Source organism: Pyricularia grisea (assembly GCF_004355905.1).
Source record: "Pyricularia grisea strain NI907 chromosome V map unlocalized Pyricularia_grisea_NI907_Scaffold_6, whole genome shotgun sequence".
Lineage (NCBI taxonomy): Eukaryota > Fungi > Ascomycota > Sordariomycetes > Magnaporthales > Pyriculariaceae > Pyricularia > Pyricularia grisea.
Genome location: NW_022156719.1, coordinates 909,353 through 924,988, shown reverse-complemented (window position 1 = coordinate 924,988; position 15,636 = coordinate 909,353). Strand labels below are relative to the sequence as shown.

Here is a 15,636-nt window from a genome sequence, read left to right as displayed (position 1 = left end):
TAAGCGCCCGGCACCGGCTCCACCGCCGTGGACTCGGTTGGGGATCCACTACAAAAGTCTGTGCGACCAAACAGGGATCCCTTGCTTTTGCTGGTGAGAAAAACAAGAAAGTAAAAAAAAAAATCCCATAAGCCCGTTATGGGGTTGGTTTCGTTTCTAGTCAATTTTCCAGAGCCCGGAAAAATACTCCTTACTATAGACCTGGTAAAAAAAAAAATTAAAAAAAAATTTGATGTGAGTTCCAAACCCTGGCCTGTGCACGGGGTGCTTGTGGTCGTAGTGGCGTCGGGCATGCCCGCGACCGTTGACTTTTTTACTACTTCGTACATAATCATGCCCTCAAAACGAAACAAAATCCCCACCCGGCAATGGCTTGCCGATCCAAAAGTACCTGCCGACCGGTTGCCTCTTTACGCGGCTCGAAAAAAAAAGAGCCACTATAAAAGTATAATCGGTGGGAAAGAGGTATTGATGATGATTGAATGTAGAGAGTTAATTACGTGGTAGACCAGTATCGCTGAGTGTATTGGAGTCTTTCTTCGTCGAAACATCAATGACTGCATGAACACAGTGGAACAACTTTGCGATTTTGACTGTCAGATCAGCCTCCGCGGTATGGGGGTGGCAGCGGTGATAGATGCCACTAGCTGTACAAGACTGATTACTGCTGACTGTAACTGAGTGAAAGCTATGCTAGGCTGGTGGTAAAGAACAAAGCAAGCTCGGGTGTCACGAGTAGTCATTCTAGAAAAGTTCCTCCAGGTTCCGAACTGGGTGTAGTTAGGACGTAACACAAGCACACACACACACACACACGTATACATAGAAACATAACGTGAAACCTTTACACTTTTGGGTTCGAGTTGGGCAACATCACTTGGACCTGCAGCCTTGAGCAAAAAGAAATAGACAAGACTTTGTCGCATCGCACAATCTCTTGCAGACCCGGGCAGGGACGGTAGCAGCCCTGAGTGGTTCAAGCCACGCCTTCCAAGCCCCTCATCAATCGGGGCTGATGCGCCGGCAGAGTAAGGGAGGGTGAATCCCGGTGGGGCGCACGACAAAAAAACGCAAGCACTGCGCAAACTTCGGCACCGACCCATGGAAACAAAAAACGAATGGAATTTCACCAGCAGAATCGGGAGAAAAGGAGATTGATGGAGCCTTGTTCAGATTCGAATCCCTGAAAAGAACAACAAAAAAACTCGAAGGGCGTGTGTGTAAAACTACGCCAAGGATGAAAATCAATGTTTCCCCCCGGACCGGAAAAAAGAATATTTTTATCCTCTTCTTGGTATGTATGCTGTCCTCGGTTCCAGTCAATGTACTGGTATCAAATTTTTTTTAAATTTTTTTAAACCTGGTAAGGTAAGCTGGAATGTCAATCTACGCACTTGGACTGGAATGTTAAATGTCTTGTCAATGACGGTCTATCGGAAAACCATCTCTTAAAATAGACACACATCTACAGCTGTCAAGTGCGGGGGCATGCCGCTAAACCTACCTACCACGGTACAAAAAGTGATCATGGATTACGTGGTAGAAAGATTCGGTGACGCCAACGCTACCCCACTTTCGAAGTCTATGCATATGAATGCATTGTGTTGTCAAGGTCAAGAAACAGCAAGGACGATCGATGCGGTATATGAAATTTTCGAGGCTGCAGAAAATTTCCGCGTCGCAAATCATTCTAGATCGAGTTTGCGCTTTTTTTTAATTTTTTTTTGTTTTGTTTCTCTCTCTGTTATGTTTAATCAAAAATAAAGAATCAACAAGGGCAATACTAGCCTGAACCTTGGAAACATATTCAGGGAGGTTAGGGTGTGTGTGAGAGATTGATTGCAGTCTTCGTACTAGGTCTAGTCCTGTACACCCACCCAGAAAACAATACGCAACGAACCAGCCCTACCGTTCACCGGCAGCCGGGACAGATGACCTCACCTCAGACCCTTCATCTCATTCCCGTCTGGTCCGTCGTAAGTTCTACTGTCAGTTCCTTTGTTTTCCTTCAATCCTCTCTTCTGGTTGGTTCCCCTGGTCTAATTGTTTTTACTTTTTTTATTATCCCCCACATTGAGTAGTGTGCCATCCCATTCATTCATCGTCCGAAAGAGGATTGTATCCACGAGCACACGCACGCACAAGACATCCCCAGGATCTTGATCTCGTGGGAATCATCTGCAAGCTGGTTTCCAAAGAAAGCATCAAGTGTGGATATCTACTATTGACATGGGGATCATGAAGGAGAGCTTTCCTAGGGCTCCCAATGGTGGACGAGATGCAACGTCGTCTTGCATCTGGCGTCTTCCACATTTAGCAACAATCTCGACCGAAAAAGAATTGACGTGCAGACAGACTATGCCGGCGGACAAAAACAGACTCGTGCAGGTATTCATTCTATCATTGGGTCACTTTTGAGAAGAAAAAAAAAAAGAAACCGCTAGGCATTGATAACTCGCAAGCTTTCAAAGTCGGAAACAAACTACCATCTACCGCCTGGAGTATGAACATTAGCTCTGCCAAACAGCCACCAGTCTGTCTACCTAACAGCATGGGACAAGACAGGGAGGGAAAAAGAAGCCAGACTGATGCCGTATACAGGCCCTTTGGTGCAGCTTCAATACTGGACGACACATAAGCAGCACCTCGTCTAAAACGGGTATTTCTCACCTGCAAGCGCATGCATGTCAGCTGCGCCCCTCTTTTGATGTCGAGTCTGACTGGGTTAAATCTCACCCCCCCCCATCTCGCTTCTTTGGTTCATTGCAGATGTCCAACTATGAACGGATGGGCACGCGAACTTTCCAATTGTGTGTGCTAATTTTCGGCCTGTACCGTCCCGTTCAGACAGCTCACTTGGAGAGCAGTGAATGGTCAGTTTTGATGCTGCTGACTGAAGGGTCGCGACCGTTGGCCTGGATTGCGGGCTGCTTGCAAGGTTTATGTTCTTATTCATGGAAATCACTAGCAGGGGTCATAAGGCGGACGATACTACTCAACGGTGGGCTAAGGCGAGCTCTTGGCGGTCCTGACCTTATGGCCGCGCCGTCCTTTGAGAGAGGAGCAAAGGGGGAATAATATGAATCAGAATATTAACAGAGCAGACATGAGGGAATCTGCTGATGTTTCTGGCCCAACAAGACCGGGCATTTGGGTTACCGAGATCCTTCTGTGTTATTTCTCGAGGGCCTCCATAACATTGCAGGTCGGCGGGGCTCTCCGGGTCTTGGCAGGCCGGCCAGCTGAGAATGAAAAATGAAAACATAGATTGGACTGATTCAGAGCGGCACATGGACGACAAGCTTGCTCAATCCAGGAACGGGACAAAATCTCCTTTGGAGTAGACATGCGCTTGATGATAGTTAGCCGCCAGGCGCTCGCTTGCGCCCGGGGGTGGTTTGATCTCAATTGGGTTGGTGATGCGACTCTCTACAATACATACAGCAGCCGAAAATAACAAGACAAGGCTGCGTGCGCTTGCTGTCAGCATCGAAAGTACTCCAGTGTGTACAGTACTCCCACGCCACACCACCACACCATAGAGGGGACTGCGCCGATGAGGTCGAGTACAGGGTTCAAGGACATGGAAAAGTGCAGTGGGTTCGCTGTATGACCTGGGTACCCGATCTTACTTTGCTACAAGGTATTGACCCTTGGCGTGGTGCCTGATTTGGAGACGCCCCTGTCAGCTGCAACGACAAGGATGCTTGTTATAGCGCAGCCATGCCAGAAGCGGTATCCTGCCCCTCAGCCTCGACAAGACACACTGTATCTTGGTGGCTCTTGATCGCTGTGCCTCGTTTTTTTTTCTCTCTTCCGTTGTTAGGAGGCTGTCTTTGTACAACACTTTTTTTCTTCTTTCTTTCTAGGTTTCATTGTTCATGGAGAAATCTGCAGGTCAAGACTTGTACCTTTTTTATTTTTTTTATTTTTTATTTTTCATTTCTCTTTCTTCTCTTTTCGTCCTCTATTATCTTCCCTGGTTCTTGGCTCTAGCCGCGGCAACAAGACCACTGAGCTCACTGCAACCGTTTCTTTGACCACACCTCCACTTGGCTGCGCACCGTCAGAAGGCTGAGGGCGTGCTTTCTCTTTCTTGTTCTGCTGCTGCGTGAACATCTCTTTTCTTCCTCTTTCCAATTTTTTGTTGTTTTACTTTCCTTTCTTTCACCCTCCCCGTCCATCCAACTTTCTCACTCCCTCCTCTTGGAGTTGAGCCTCCCTTCTTTCCTTGTCTACATCGACACCCCCTCTGCCTTACCACACCGCACCCTCTCTTCCACCCTATCATATTCTATAGCTCGCCTGGGTAGCTCTCCGGCAAGCAACTTCTACAGGGGGCTGTGTACGGATTACTACCTCACGTCTACTTCGGGTGACGCTCATCATGTCAAGTCTTAAATTCATCATGGATGTGGACGTGGACCACGAAGATCCGCATCGCGATAAAAAGGCTGCGGAATCCTTCGCCACCACCTCCGGGACCCGTGTTCCTGATCCTTCGGCATATCAAAGACAAGCCTCCCCATCAGGACAAGGAAATCTCGGTACCACAAGTCCACCACTGATACCGGTAACAAGATCAATAACATCAACAGCAACGACAGCTACGACCAGATCCTATACGTCTCCGACTGCGATATCAGCCATCATAGAAGGGCCACCACCACCAGCACCACCACCGCGAACACAGCTCAGGACAATCACGCTCCCCTCAAGACAGTTGTCTGCCGAGGCAGGATCGTACCAAACTGGCTCATCCGATAGTCAGTCAGGGCCCACGGAAGCGACCTCGTTGTCCGCAAGGCCTGCGGCCCTGCGCCGCCACAGCACCACAAGCGCCAGAACGATGGACCAACATAGCTACTCCCCTTTGTCTCCCATGAGGATGGGAGCGAGAGGAGGACCTGGGCGCGCCGCCAGTCTGGGTGGGTTTGTTGACAGCTCTGGTCAGGCGTCGTCGAGTGTTCCGAACCGACCACTGCAGCCACAAACCCACTTGGAATCGCCCATCAGATTGACCCCCATTACCGGGCGCATCAGCCGCGCCAGGAAGGGCCAACCTGTTCACGTGTGTGATATTTGCAGACCGGCAAAGGTATGTCATATGGGGTATAATACTTGATTGGTAGAGGGGACTTGATGGCATGATGTTTGTGGCCTTGGAATAAGAGATTGCTAACCTAATGATTGCTAGACATTTACAAGAGCTGAGCACCTAAGGTATGTCAACATGTTGATATGATTTAACACAAAACATGGTTTTGTCGACGCAACGGGCAGCACCTCTAAAATGAATTGGATGGCTAACACCAATCGCAATATATAGACGGCATCAGCTCGGACATGGAACCCCGCAGTTCCCCTGCTTGGTTCCAGGATGTGATCGTGCTTTTCATCGGGCAGACCTGCTTGTACGACATCAGCAGAAACAGTAAGTTGATTTGAAGTGGGACTTTTTATCTGTCTGGTGGTCTGTCTGATACTGACATCATCGCAATTGCAATCGTTTTAGCCAGGAAGGTGATTCGGCACCGACACCATCCCGCCCAAACAGGGACCAGTCGCCATCTGGAGGGCCTGGTAGACGAGCAACTACATATCCTGCAAACACTTCAAATGTGACTCTGCGCCAGGGACCTTCCTCCGGGGCCTCTCAAACCACATCCGGATCAGGCTCGGGACCAGGAGCACCTACCGAGGCAGCACCCAATGACACGCCTTCAACGCCAAATATCAATCATACCAGGCTGCATCACGCCTTTGACAGCAGTCCGGCTGGTAACCCGAACTCTCAAGCTTCGCCGTTTGACGTTTCCAAGCGCTTTAGCATCGATGCGGGACCGCGACGTATTTCCCAGGATTTCAACTCGGCCTATACCCTGTCACCCTCGGCTCAAGACAACCCAACGATACGCTATACGACAGTACCCACAACTTATGATCCCGTGCCCTCACAGATTTCTTTCAACCCTGTGAATTATCAGGCACCCCGTGAAGCGCGACAGCTTTGTGTGGTCACAGAAGGTCTTTCGGGCCCATCCTCGTCCCTCCATGTCCCTGATGCCGGGATACCCGATCTCTCCTTGTCTCCGATGTATCAGTCTTCGACAGATGGTAGCACATATTCTACTCCTTCGGACCCTCGAGCTCTGAATGCTCCTTGGGCAGTACCAAGACAAAGCTCCCCTCAAATGTACCCTGCGCTTAGTGTCGAAACGACATCCTCTGGCCCCTGGACAACTCCCTATGTCTACAGTCAAGGACAAACTTCGCCCAGCTCCATTGTGAGCCCGCCCATGTTTTCGGCTTATTCCGAGTTTGGTCATCCGTATGGCAGTTTTATTGATGAGTCGATTGGTCCTTACCCGGCCATGAACCAAGCGGACCACTTGCAATTAGCAATGGATGAAAACTCCACACGGGCGTCCAATTTCCCTCGCGGCAACGAAAGTCAAGGCGATTCCTTGCCTTCTGGGGTTGAAATACGCAACAGGTCGCTCATGGGCGGTCTTGTCGCTCCAGTGCCGGTCATGCCTGCGGATCATGTGGGGATGAATTCGGGCTTCGTTCGTCAAAAGCCAATGATGACGGTGGCTCCTAGTCCAAGCATCACCGCCAGCTCGGGTGGTGGCGGCTTTTCATCTTCTCACGGAACGGGATTTGGTTTTGGGAGCGGAGACGATGGTAGTGTCGGGCCAAATGGGTTTGCCAACTCTCGGATCCGAAGCGGCTGTGCAAGCGGCCCCATCTCTCTGACCAGCCCGCTCCCGCGACATATACACAATGCCATGCCGACATACGAAGATGTTTACTGGGACAACCTTGACCCGGAGTACCCGTTTATTCACCGGCGCATGTCGGACGAGGCTGGCGACGACGTTTTGCGATCGGCCATGGCGGCGGTTGGAGCCCAGTGCCTGGATGGACTGGAGCATCGCGTGAGGAGTAACATTCTCCACAAGCACGCATGGGAGGAAGTGAGGAGGGTAGGATCTCCCCTGCGTCAAAGCAGTAATGACTCTACATGGTCATCATCGGGAAGCAGCTGTAGCTGACGGCCGCCGCGTGCAAACCTCGTATGCAGATACCAAAGTGGAACCTCCAGACAATGCAGGCGATACTCTTGTGCGAGTACCTCGCTCGTTTCAGGGGCAAACGCCTTATCCATCAACCCTCGAAACCGTTCGAGAATCTGTATTCGAGGGTAAGTCACTCAAGGTTTCTTCGTCAATCATTGGGCCGCCGAGCCGATACCACACTGGGCTTTCCTACTGCCCAGCTGTCTCCTTGTTCTCCTTCTCCTTTCTCTGCCGCTTTTTGTTCTTCTTGGTACTCCGACTCTTCGGGTACGCCCACTTCACTTCACCCTCTCGACTTCCGCAGGGGATCTGCAGCCAGCTTCCCATCTCTTGCTTCCTCCTTTTCCTCGACGTCTTCTTCCATGTCTTTGTCATTTTCGGCAGACCACCGTGTGGTGCAGCCGTTTGTCAAGTCGTCCACTTTTCCAGCCACTATTTCTCCGGGACAGCGATGCTCAGACCAGTTTCAGGCAATCAATCAGGTCCACTCTCTCTTCGACGCTGCTCTCACGGCCCAGAGCAACCCCCAACTTTCAGCACAAAATCGCTGGCGCAATTGGTTGGCCAAGGAATCCTATAGACGACTCGCCAGCTCCTGCTTCGTTCTGGACATCCATGCCTCACTTTATCACCAGACCTCGCGCACCCGAGACTTCAACATGTTGGAGGTAGGCAGCGCCCCGCCTCTCACTTTTACCGGTCCGAGCCAGGACCTCTGGGATGCCAGATCCGCCGAGGAATGGGATGCAATTCTTAACTCTAATCCTGCCGCCGGCACTCCCATGCCAATGCCTCCCTCGGAGACCGTTGCCGCCATGCTACCCGAGGATGGGAGTAGCATGGCTGCAAGGAACGGACCACAGAGGTCGTTTGACCAGTTTCTTATCCTGGCAACCGAGACTTTACGCCTTCCCAAACGCGTCTTGGGCAGGGGTTTGTCAGATCACACGCTGTTGGCTACTGGTTCTGATCAGTTCACCACCCAACTTGTCTCGTATTCGGCAGCCTTTCAGGTCGAGGATCGTATTGCGAAACTGTTTCGATACTCTCCCATTGCGAACACTTACCTGGCTCTTCACCATACGCCACTCCACGAGCTTCTGGCCGTCACCGGCTCTCCAGGAAACTTTCATCACAAGAACCTTCCTTATCAACAGGGCCGCATTCGACAGTGGACTGCATCCCTGAAGACTCTCGACTCAAACTTCTCAAAGACAGCAGGTCACTTTGACAAGTCGGCACTACGAGCAGTTGTATATGCCACCAGGGCACTCGCTGAATTCCTGTCCAACTCATCTACTGTCAAATCTACAGTCGGTGCCTTCACCGACTACTGGGGAATATTTGTTTGCACGTTGATCTGCTGGGCATGCCGTACCAGAGCAGCGGCGGCAGTCGACGGCAGCATCGGCGACCGTCCTATCGCGACTTCCGAGCAAGAGGCTCGCGAATGGTTGCATTTGACGGCATCACTGCAGCCGACGGATGATGCGGCTATCAACACTCTAGTCCAGGATGGTCGATGGGCTGGAGTCATCGACCTAGCACGTCGTCAGATCGAGCAAGACTGCAGCGCCAGAAGCTCGGGAAACATCATTGCCGATGTCTTGGCCGTCTTGAAAAGACTTGACGGGGATCGGCGCAAGATGTTCTGAAAACCATGGCTTTCTTTGAATATGAAATCTCTGCCTGATCTCATGATGAGAACAGACTAACTACCGTCACATCGACATCCAAACAACCCCCTTTGGCATCAAGTTTCACATATACCTTTCTCTCATTAGAGCACGCCTACCATCTGACCCTTCTATTCGCTCTCCCGTTCCATTTGGTTTATGGTGTTTTTGAGTACAAGCAAGGAGGATGAAATTCCTTAATGATGGAACGAATTAAGGTCCCTTTCTTGATTTATAAGTTGTTTTAAAACATCCGGTTTTTTTTTGGTTTTTTTTTTCTTTTTGTTTCTGCGTTTGCCCGTCACTGTTTTATTTCTATCATAGCATTATCATGGAGCGTCATCATATTCTTCATCGGGTGGCAGCGTTTGTTTGTCATGAAAGCGGAGGGGCGAGAGGCCATCTTGCGTGTACAACTAAAGGAAATACGTTTGTTGTCTTTTTTGTTTTTTCTCGCGTTTGCTTTTTTTTTCTGTACTAATATGCCTGGGAGCTACCACTCGCTACGTTTTCTTTTGTCATCTTCCTTTGTCCAAAGTTTCCGTTTTCGATATATAAAAGTTTTTGGGCTGTATATTTTCTTTTTTTCTATTTCCATCTTTGGGTTTCTTTTAGGAAAGATTTGTGTTACTATTACTATTCATTGTCTTGAAGTTTTCATTCTCTACATTTCTTATCACTTCGTACAATGTATAATTAACATCATAGGTTGGATTCACTTTTGTTGTTGCTTTGTCCTCTTACAGCATTTTTCTCTTTTAGAATTATTCCTAGCTTCTTTTTCTCCTCTTCTCCTTAAACTTGAGATACCCCCTTTTGCATGCATTCTCCATCAGTTTTCTTTTCTTTCTTCATTTTTTTTTTTTTCATCCGATGTTTTTCTTTCTTGCCATGTTCTTATTACCTGAAAATAACCTGTAGTATAGTCTCGTATTCCCAGGCACTGTCCCTCGCTCATACTTCGTTCCCTCAAACAGTGGCGAAAAGAAGAGGAAGGGGTCTTTTTGTCAGTGGGTTTGGATGCTAGACCCAGTGGGTTGTTACCCCCAGAACCCGTCCCATGGCTAGGGGATCGATCGTCTCAGCGGGTCGACGACACCGGCATTTACCGACTTGGCGAGCGAGCAAGGGGGATTGCTGAGTCGAAATCTCGTTTTTTTTTTTGAGGGGCCAGCAAGGGGGGGCCGCGATCGGGGCGCACCGCAAATCGTTCGCCAAAAGCCCACATACCACGGGATAACTCCTGAGTAAGGTGAACATGAACCCTCCCCATGAGGTTTAGATTTGAGGCCTCACTATTGAAACAGGGGCAATAAAGGCTGAGTAAACAAAAACATCGGATTATTTCTTTTTTGTGTCTCTGTATTGACCCCAACCTCCCTCATCATTATACCTAAACTAATCAAAATAGAGATTTCGATACTTCCAGAGAGGCCTCCCTACACTTCCGAAAAAGAAAGATACGTTGTTACAATCATAACAAACGCCAAGCACGGTTAAAAAAAAAAAAAAAACATCGCTGCTGTCTAAAAACCCATAGTCCCACCCAAGGAATAAGTCCCACATAAATCAAAACATGCCATCGTAAAGAGAGAGACAGAGAGAAAAGAACAAAAGGAAGAAGAAAAAAAAAAAGGTCACCACCCAAACTGCTCACAGTGTAGTTCCACCCCAGGCCCATCTGGCCTGATGCAGCTGGCAGCAGTGTCTCTGGCGGCGCGCATGAGCGAGTCTGGCCCGCACGCGACGACGAGCACGCGCTGGTCCGCGGGCGTGGCCTCGACGGCGCTGCGGATCAGGACCTCTGCGGGCGGCCGACCCGGAGTGACGGTGTGGCGGATGGTTGTCGTCGACGACGCAGACGAGGTGCACGAGTGTGCCTCGGCGTCGTAGCTGCCGTTCTGTCGCCGGCTCTGCCGTTGTTGTGTTGTGGCGGTGGTGGATTGCTGCTGCTGCTGTGGTTGTTGTTGTTGTTGTTGTTGTTGGAGGAGGATGACGGTGTTGTCATGGCTGCTGTTCATGTCCTCGTCTGACGTCTCCATGTCGCTTCGCGCCGCGGATTGGAATTCTTGAATGTTGTCCTTCTTGTCCTTCTTTTCGTCGTCGGCGCTCTGTTTTGCTGTTGGCTTCTCACCCTCCAGAACCTTTTCTAGATCTGGGGAGCGGGGTTCTGCGTCCATCTTTTCGCCGTCGGATCCGAGTTGTGGGCGGGTTGAGAAATCAATGTGCGATGAGCTTGCAGATGAGGGCATGCGGGAAACGTAGAGAGAGACCTTGCACTGAACGAGTGGTAGGTCATGTTAGCAAACGTTGGGTATAGAAAAATCAGGATAGGTGAGAGAGGGAGAGGGGGGGACTATCAAGATATGCAACTTACTTTTGGCGAGTTGACGTGATCGTTGAGCGTTCTCAGGTGGTCTGCATACCACAGGAGGTTCTCTGAATTATCGTTATTTTATGATTAGAACTAGTCACAAAACACACCCCTCACATCCAAGGGATCAAAACAGCATCCACGCGACTCACCATGCGTCCTAACAGCCCAGATGAGCTCGATACTCCTCGTCGAATCGGGGCCCATGCGCTCGAGCAGATTCGTAGCGAGGCCAAAGACGAAGGACGCACCGCTCCCGCCGGCGATGAGAACAATCTTGTCAAACTGCATGGGGTCGGAAAAGGTGCCGTAGGGCCCGTCGACCGAAGCCCACAGCCTGGCTCCGGGGTTGGCGACGGCGTACGTGTGCAGGTCGCGCGTGAAGCCGTCGTACGACTTTGCGACGAACTCGACGGGGTCCGAGCTGATCATGGTAAAAGGGTGAGCCTCGAGGGCGCGGACGCCCGGGATCCACAGGAAGCAGTGCTTGCCGGCCTGGCTGCCCAGCGGCCGCTTGGAGAGCACGATGCGCGTGCCGCCGTCGGGGAGCGGGTGCACCGTCGCCGACTGGTTGACGCTGTTGGCGAGCATGCGCCCCATCCGGATCAGACGGTCCGTCGCCCACGCGCCGGCGATGGCCAGGATGATGTAGAGTATCACATCCTTGAACTCGTGCCGGTGCAGCGAAAATGCCACCATGACGACCATGAATGAGATTATGTGCGTTGCGTAGAAGAGCTCGTAGCTGTTTGGTATATAATATCTGGTGTGTCAGCGTCGCCTCTTGGGAGGGGGCGGCCTTTTTTTTTCTTTTTTGCTCCAAGGGAGGCCGGTTGGTATCAAAAAGGGGCTACCACAGAGTGGTGGATAAGGAGGCATAAAATAAAAAGAAAACATACCAGAATCGCCGCATAGTAATGGCGGTACCAACAAGAACCAAAAAGGCAAAGCTAGCCACGATACCCGCGATCTGCTCGTGCTCCCGAAGCTTCTCGTACCTGTTGGACTGGGCAAAAACCATCGTGTACAGGATGGAGTGGAGGGCCATCATCAAAAAGGTGACGCAGCCGGCCAGCTGGTGGAGGTTGTTGAGCCTTTCGTGCGAGTAGGCCGTCAGGAACGCCAGCGGCGTGTTTTTGAGAGCGAGGAATACCACGAGAGCAAGATTGCACGTCGTCAGCCTGTTTAATATGTTCCCGCCATCTTTTTGTCAGTGACACTAGTCTCCCCTCTGCAAACAGCAAAATAATATCCCCCTTTCCTCCCCCCCTTTTTTTTTCTCCCTCCAGTTGTTACAAGGTGGGTTAGACATACCATCCTAGCCTGGCGGCGACATTGCCATAGCTGCTAAAGTCGACCTTGATGATGCACATGGCCACATTCATAGCCAAGTAGACGGTGACCAGCAGCCCATGGCCGCCCGAGTAGAAGAGAGGTATCTTCCGAAGAGCAACATTCCTATACATCCTGATGTTCAAAGTCTCGTCAGCAACCACCATTCTTGCCCCTGAACATATCCCATAACCAAAAGAATGGGGGCGAGAGCTCCGAAAAGCTCGATACGCTGGACGACATGAAGAAAACAGACTCACCTAGAGATGACGGTAAAGGGCCGGGAGATGAATCGAGGAAACAACGGCGTCGACTTTGATCGCTGGACTTTTGTGATCAAACGGCCGGCAAGATGCGTGATGATGAAGATGCCGATGAGTGACGCCAGGAACGTGGCGTATATGGTGGCCACCTCAAAGTTGACGAGCCTCCTGGCTGCGAACCTGGCCTCCTGAGCGGCCGCATAACCATTGCTACCCCCGTGCGAGTCGCCGCCTACCGTACCTTGCGCCATGTTTCCCCCTTTCAGCGAGTGATATTGACCAATGTCCAGAGGATAACAGTATAAAGAGGCTTTAAAGGGAAAGGAATGTCCAAGAGTCTTGGTAAAAAGACAAAGAGTTGATATGAGTTGGAACTCCTCTTGGGGATGATACGGGTTGACTGTGATGGCCCTAAAAGGTTGCACACTTGCTCAAATAGGAGATGGAAGGTGACTGGACATGAAAAGAGAGTGCAGCTATGCATCATGTAAAGAACATGGGAAAAGGGCTTTTTATCAACTCGAGATGCAGTAGCAGATATCCGTACCTACATAGCTGCATTTTCCGTCTTACACCCCCCCAGAGCCCACATCCCGGCCAAGAACGAACCAAGAGAAGAAAAAAAAAACACCGCCTCAAGTCCCGGGAGTTCACGATTGTTGAGGGTCTTCAGTAATTCCCTTGAACGTGGCATCCGTCAATCTAGATTTTTTGGAACCCGGAAACTCACTGCCGTTGGCCCACCACCACCACAACCATTATAACTACCATATTCGGTCCCCGTATTTGCCAGAAAAAGACAAAAAAAAACATACATACTATAGGGGGGGCAACGGGATTAGAATCCTATATGGCTGACTGACCGACTATCAACATGGGAGGGGAGCCACTCACAGGGCGACTCACCTCGGAGGTCCGTCCTAACCGCATACCCGCCGCTCGCAACGAGCCGAACAGGGGGATTTGCAAGTCAATCAGAGCCCACCGCCCCCCCTCGATGCTACTATGACGAGGTAATTTCGTTGCTTGAAAAAGTCTGGAATTTGGTAGCCCTGATGTAGGCAGGTAGCAATGAAAGAACAAAAAAAAGGGGGGGATGATTTACTATTGGTACTTCCCACTTGGGTGCATATGTGAGGAATTATGGCTCTGTTCTTAGCACCGGTGTAAGTTCTGAAAGCGGCGTGGAACCATCATGCAAGCAACCCCTAGGGTGTGAACATAAGATTAAAGAAACGGAGAAAAAAAAATCTCTCTACCATCAACCAAGCTGTAGGTTTGTTTGTAATGCGAAATGAATGAACCAGATAAGGAGGGTGTATAACTACGAAGTAGTCAGACACACCCCCACTACCGCTTAGTTTTGGTTTCTTCGGCGCTCCCTCCCGAGGACTAGACGGAACCGGCTTTTTATTTTATTTTATATATCAAACGAAAAGAAACGGGTGCCGACAGTTTATTGTCTGTCTTTAAAACCTCGTCAGCAATCATGGCAGTGGTGGAAATGTAAAATGCGCAGCCATACATCCAGCGCACCCATGACCAAGCGCAGACAGAGAACCCAAGCCCTTGCCAAATACCACAGCTTTGCGGTTTGATTACCCCGGAGAATTAATAGATTGCCATCGGGCTGGAAAGTGCATACATACGTAGAATCGAAATATGCGGGCAACAAAATGGATGGACGCACTCGCGTACACGGTAACACATTAAATAATCCAAAACCTTGGATCGGGAGCTGGCATGGTCTGTCAGGTCTGACAAAGCATGCCATTACAAGGGCTTTAAGGTTTGGTTGAGAGTGCGACCGTACCAAGGTTCGACAACCAAGAGCTTACTAGCTACTTTATAGCAGGCCGTGCGCTAAACGTCGTCCTCTTTGGGCTCCAAGGGGGATGCTACAATCGGTAGGGCCGGTAGTCAAGACAATCTGGTTAAAATTGGCTAAATAGGCCCTACGAGCAATGGGACGGCACCTGATCCCAACTGCCAGGCAAGGCCCAGTATAATAGATAGAATGCCGCCATGTCAGTGATGCATCGGCGATTTACCCCACAGATGCTGACTGACAATATGGGGATAGAAGGAGGGTTGCTTGCTGTCTGTCTACTTTACTATTGATGACACGAGTAGTGTGTGTGTGTGTGTGTGTGTGTGTGTGTGTGTGTGTGTGTGTGTGTATGTGGCCTGGACGACTTGCATTCAACAGTTGCTCATGATGAGCCGCCGTCAATCACTCCAACTGCCGCAAGTTTCAAAAAAGTTTACAACAATAGAGGAGGGGTGATATACCCCAAACCACAAACTGTGTCGGCAGATGTTGTAGTGGCGGTTGGCAAACGAATGTACTATAACGCAATCGCAGTGCTACCTGCCGGATGTGAATAGTCAGGCAGTAAACCGATGCCTGATTGTGCACTAGGATAAGGAACCTGGGGTAGTTCCACGCTAAGCATGTGTCAGGCAGGACGGGTGTGAAATCGCTCTAGTTCTAGATAGTTCTAGGCGTTGTAGTCAAAGTAGATTAGAGTAGTCTCTCTCTGTACTTTGATTTACCCTGTGCTAAGTGGAGAAGGGGGGTGGGTGTTCCGTTCATGTTCGCCAAGAATTTGACAGATGTGCGGCCCTGAAGAGATTGGACAAAAAAAAAAGCATAGCTAATGAGCACGTATGGCTGAGTAAACACACGCCTCTGCGAGAAATAAATCAAAACCTCATCCATGTGTAAAAACCTGTTGGCTGGTGCCTCAGTCACTGGCGTAGAGACTGGGCTAGACTTGGTGGGAAAACACAAGATCTGTAGGAACAGCGGGATACTGACCCGACGGCGTGGCGATTCTCCAGTGACTAGAGATGGCAGCATTGTATTTGTGCATATTTGTGAAGTTCCGTTGCGTGCTCTGAATTGC

General features: G+C 50.1%; 3 protein-coding genes across 3 annotated transcripts; 2 read left to right on the top strand and 1 right to left on the bottom strand.

The window, feature by feature from the left end:
• Positions 1–1,737: 1,737 nt before the first annotated feature.
• On the top strand, positions 1,738–2,228 carry PgNI_08229 (uncharacterized protein; the record flags this gene model as incomplete). Its single annotated transcript, XM_031128228.1, has 2 exons — positions 1,738–1,976; positions 2,082–2,228. The coding sequence occupies exons 1-2, from the start codon at positions 1,932–1,934 to the stop codon at positions 2,226–2,228; spliced, it is 192 nt and encodes a 63-aa protein (XP_030978477.1). The 5' UTR covers positions 1,738–1,931.
• A 2,159-nt stretch (positions 2,229–4,387) lies between these two features.
• PgNI_08228 (uncharacterized protein) lies at positions 4,388–8,737 on the top strand (the record flags this gene model as incomplete). The annotated part of the gene is made up of 6 exons (XM_031128227.1): positions 4,388–5,098; positions 5,198–5,223; positions 5,330–5,434; positions 5,516–6,989; positions 7,088–7,207; positions 7,532–8,737. 6 exons carry the CDS (start codon positions 4,388–4,390, stop codon positions 8,735–8,737), a joined length of 3,642 nt encoding a protein of 1,213 aa, XP_030978645.1.
• Positions 8,738–10,395: 1,658 nt separating this feature from the next.
• Positions 10,396–13,858, bottom strand: PgNI_08227 (uncharacterized protein; the record flags this gene model as incomplete). The annotated part of the gene is made up of 8 exons (XM_031128226.1): positions 10,396–11,037; positions 11,136–11,197; positions 11,285–11,877; positions 12,032–12,313; positions 12,447–12,590; positions 12,725–13,065; positions 13,634–13,730; positions 13,833–13,858. The coding sequence occupies 8 exons, from the start codon at positions 13,856–13,858 to the stop codon at positions 10,396–10,398; spliced, it is 2,187 nt and encodes a 728-aa protein (XP_030979239.1).
• Positions 13,859–15,636: the final 1,778 nt, after the last annotated feature.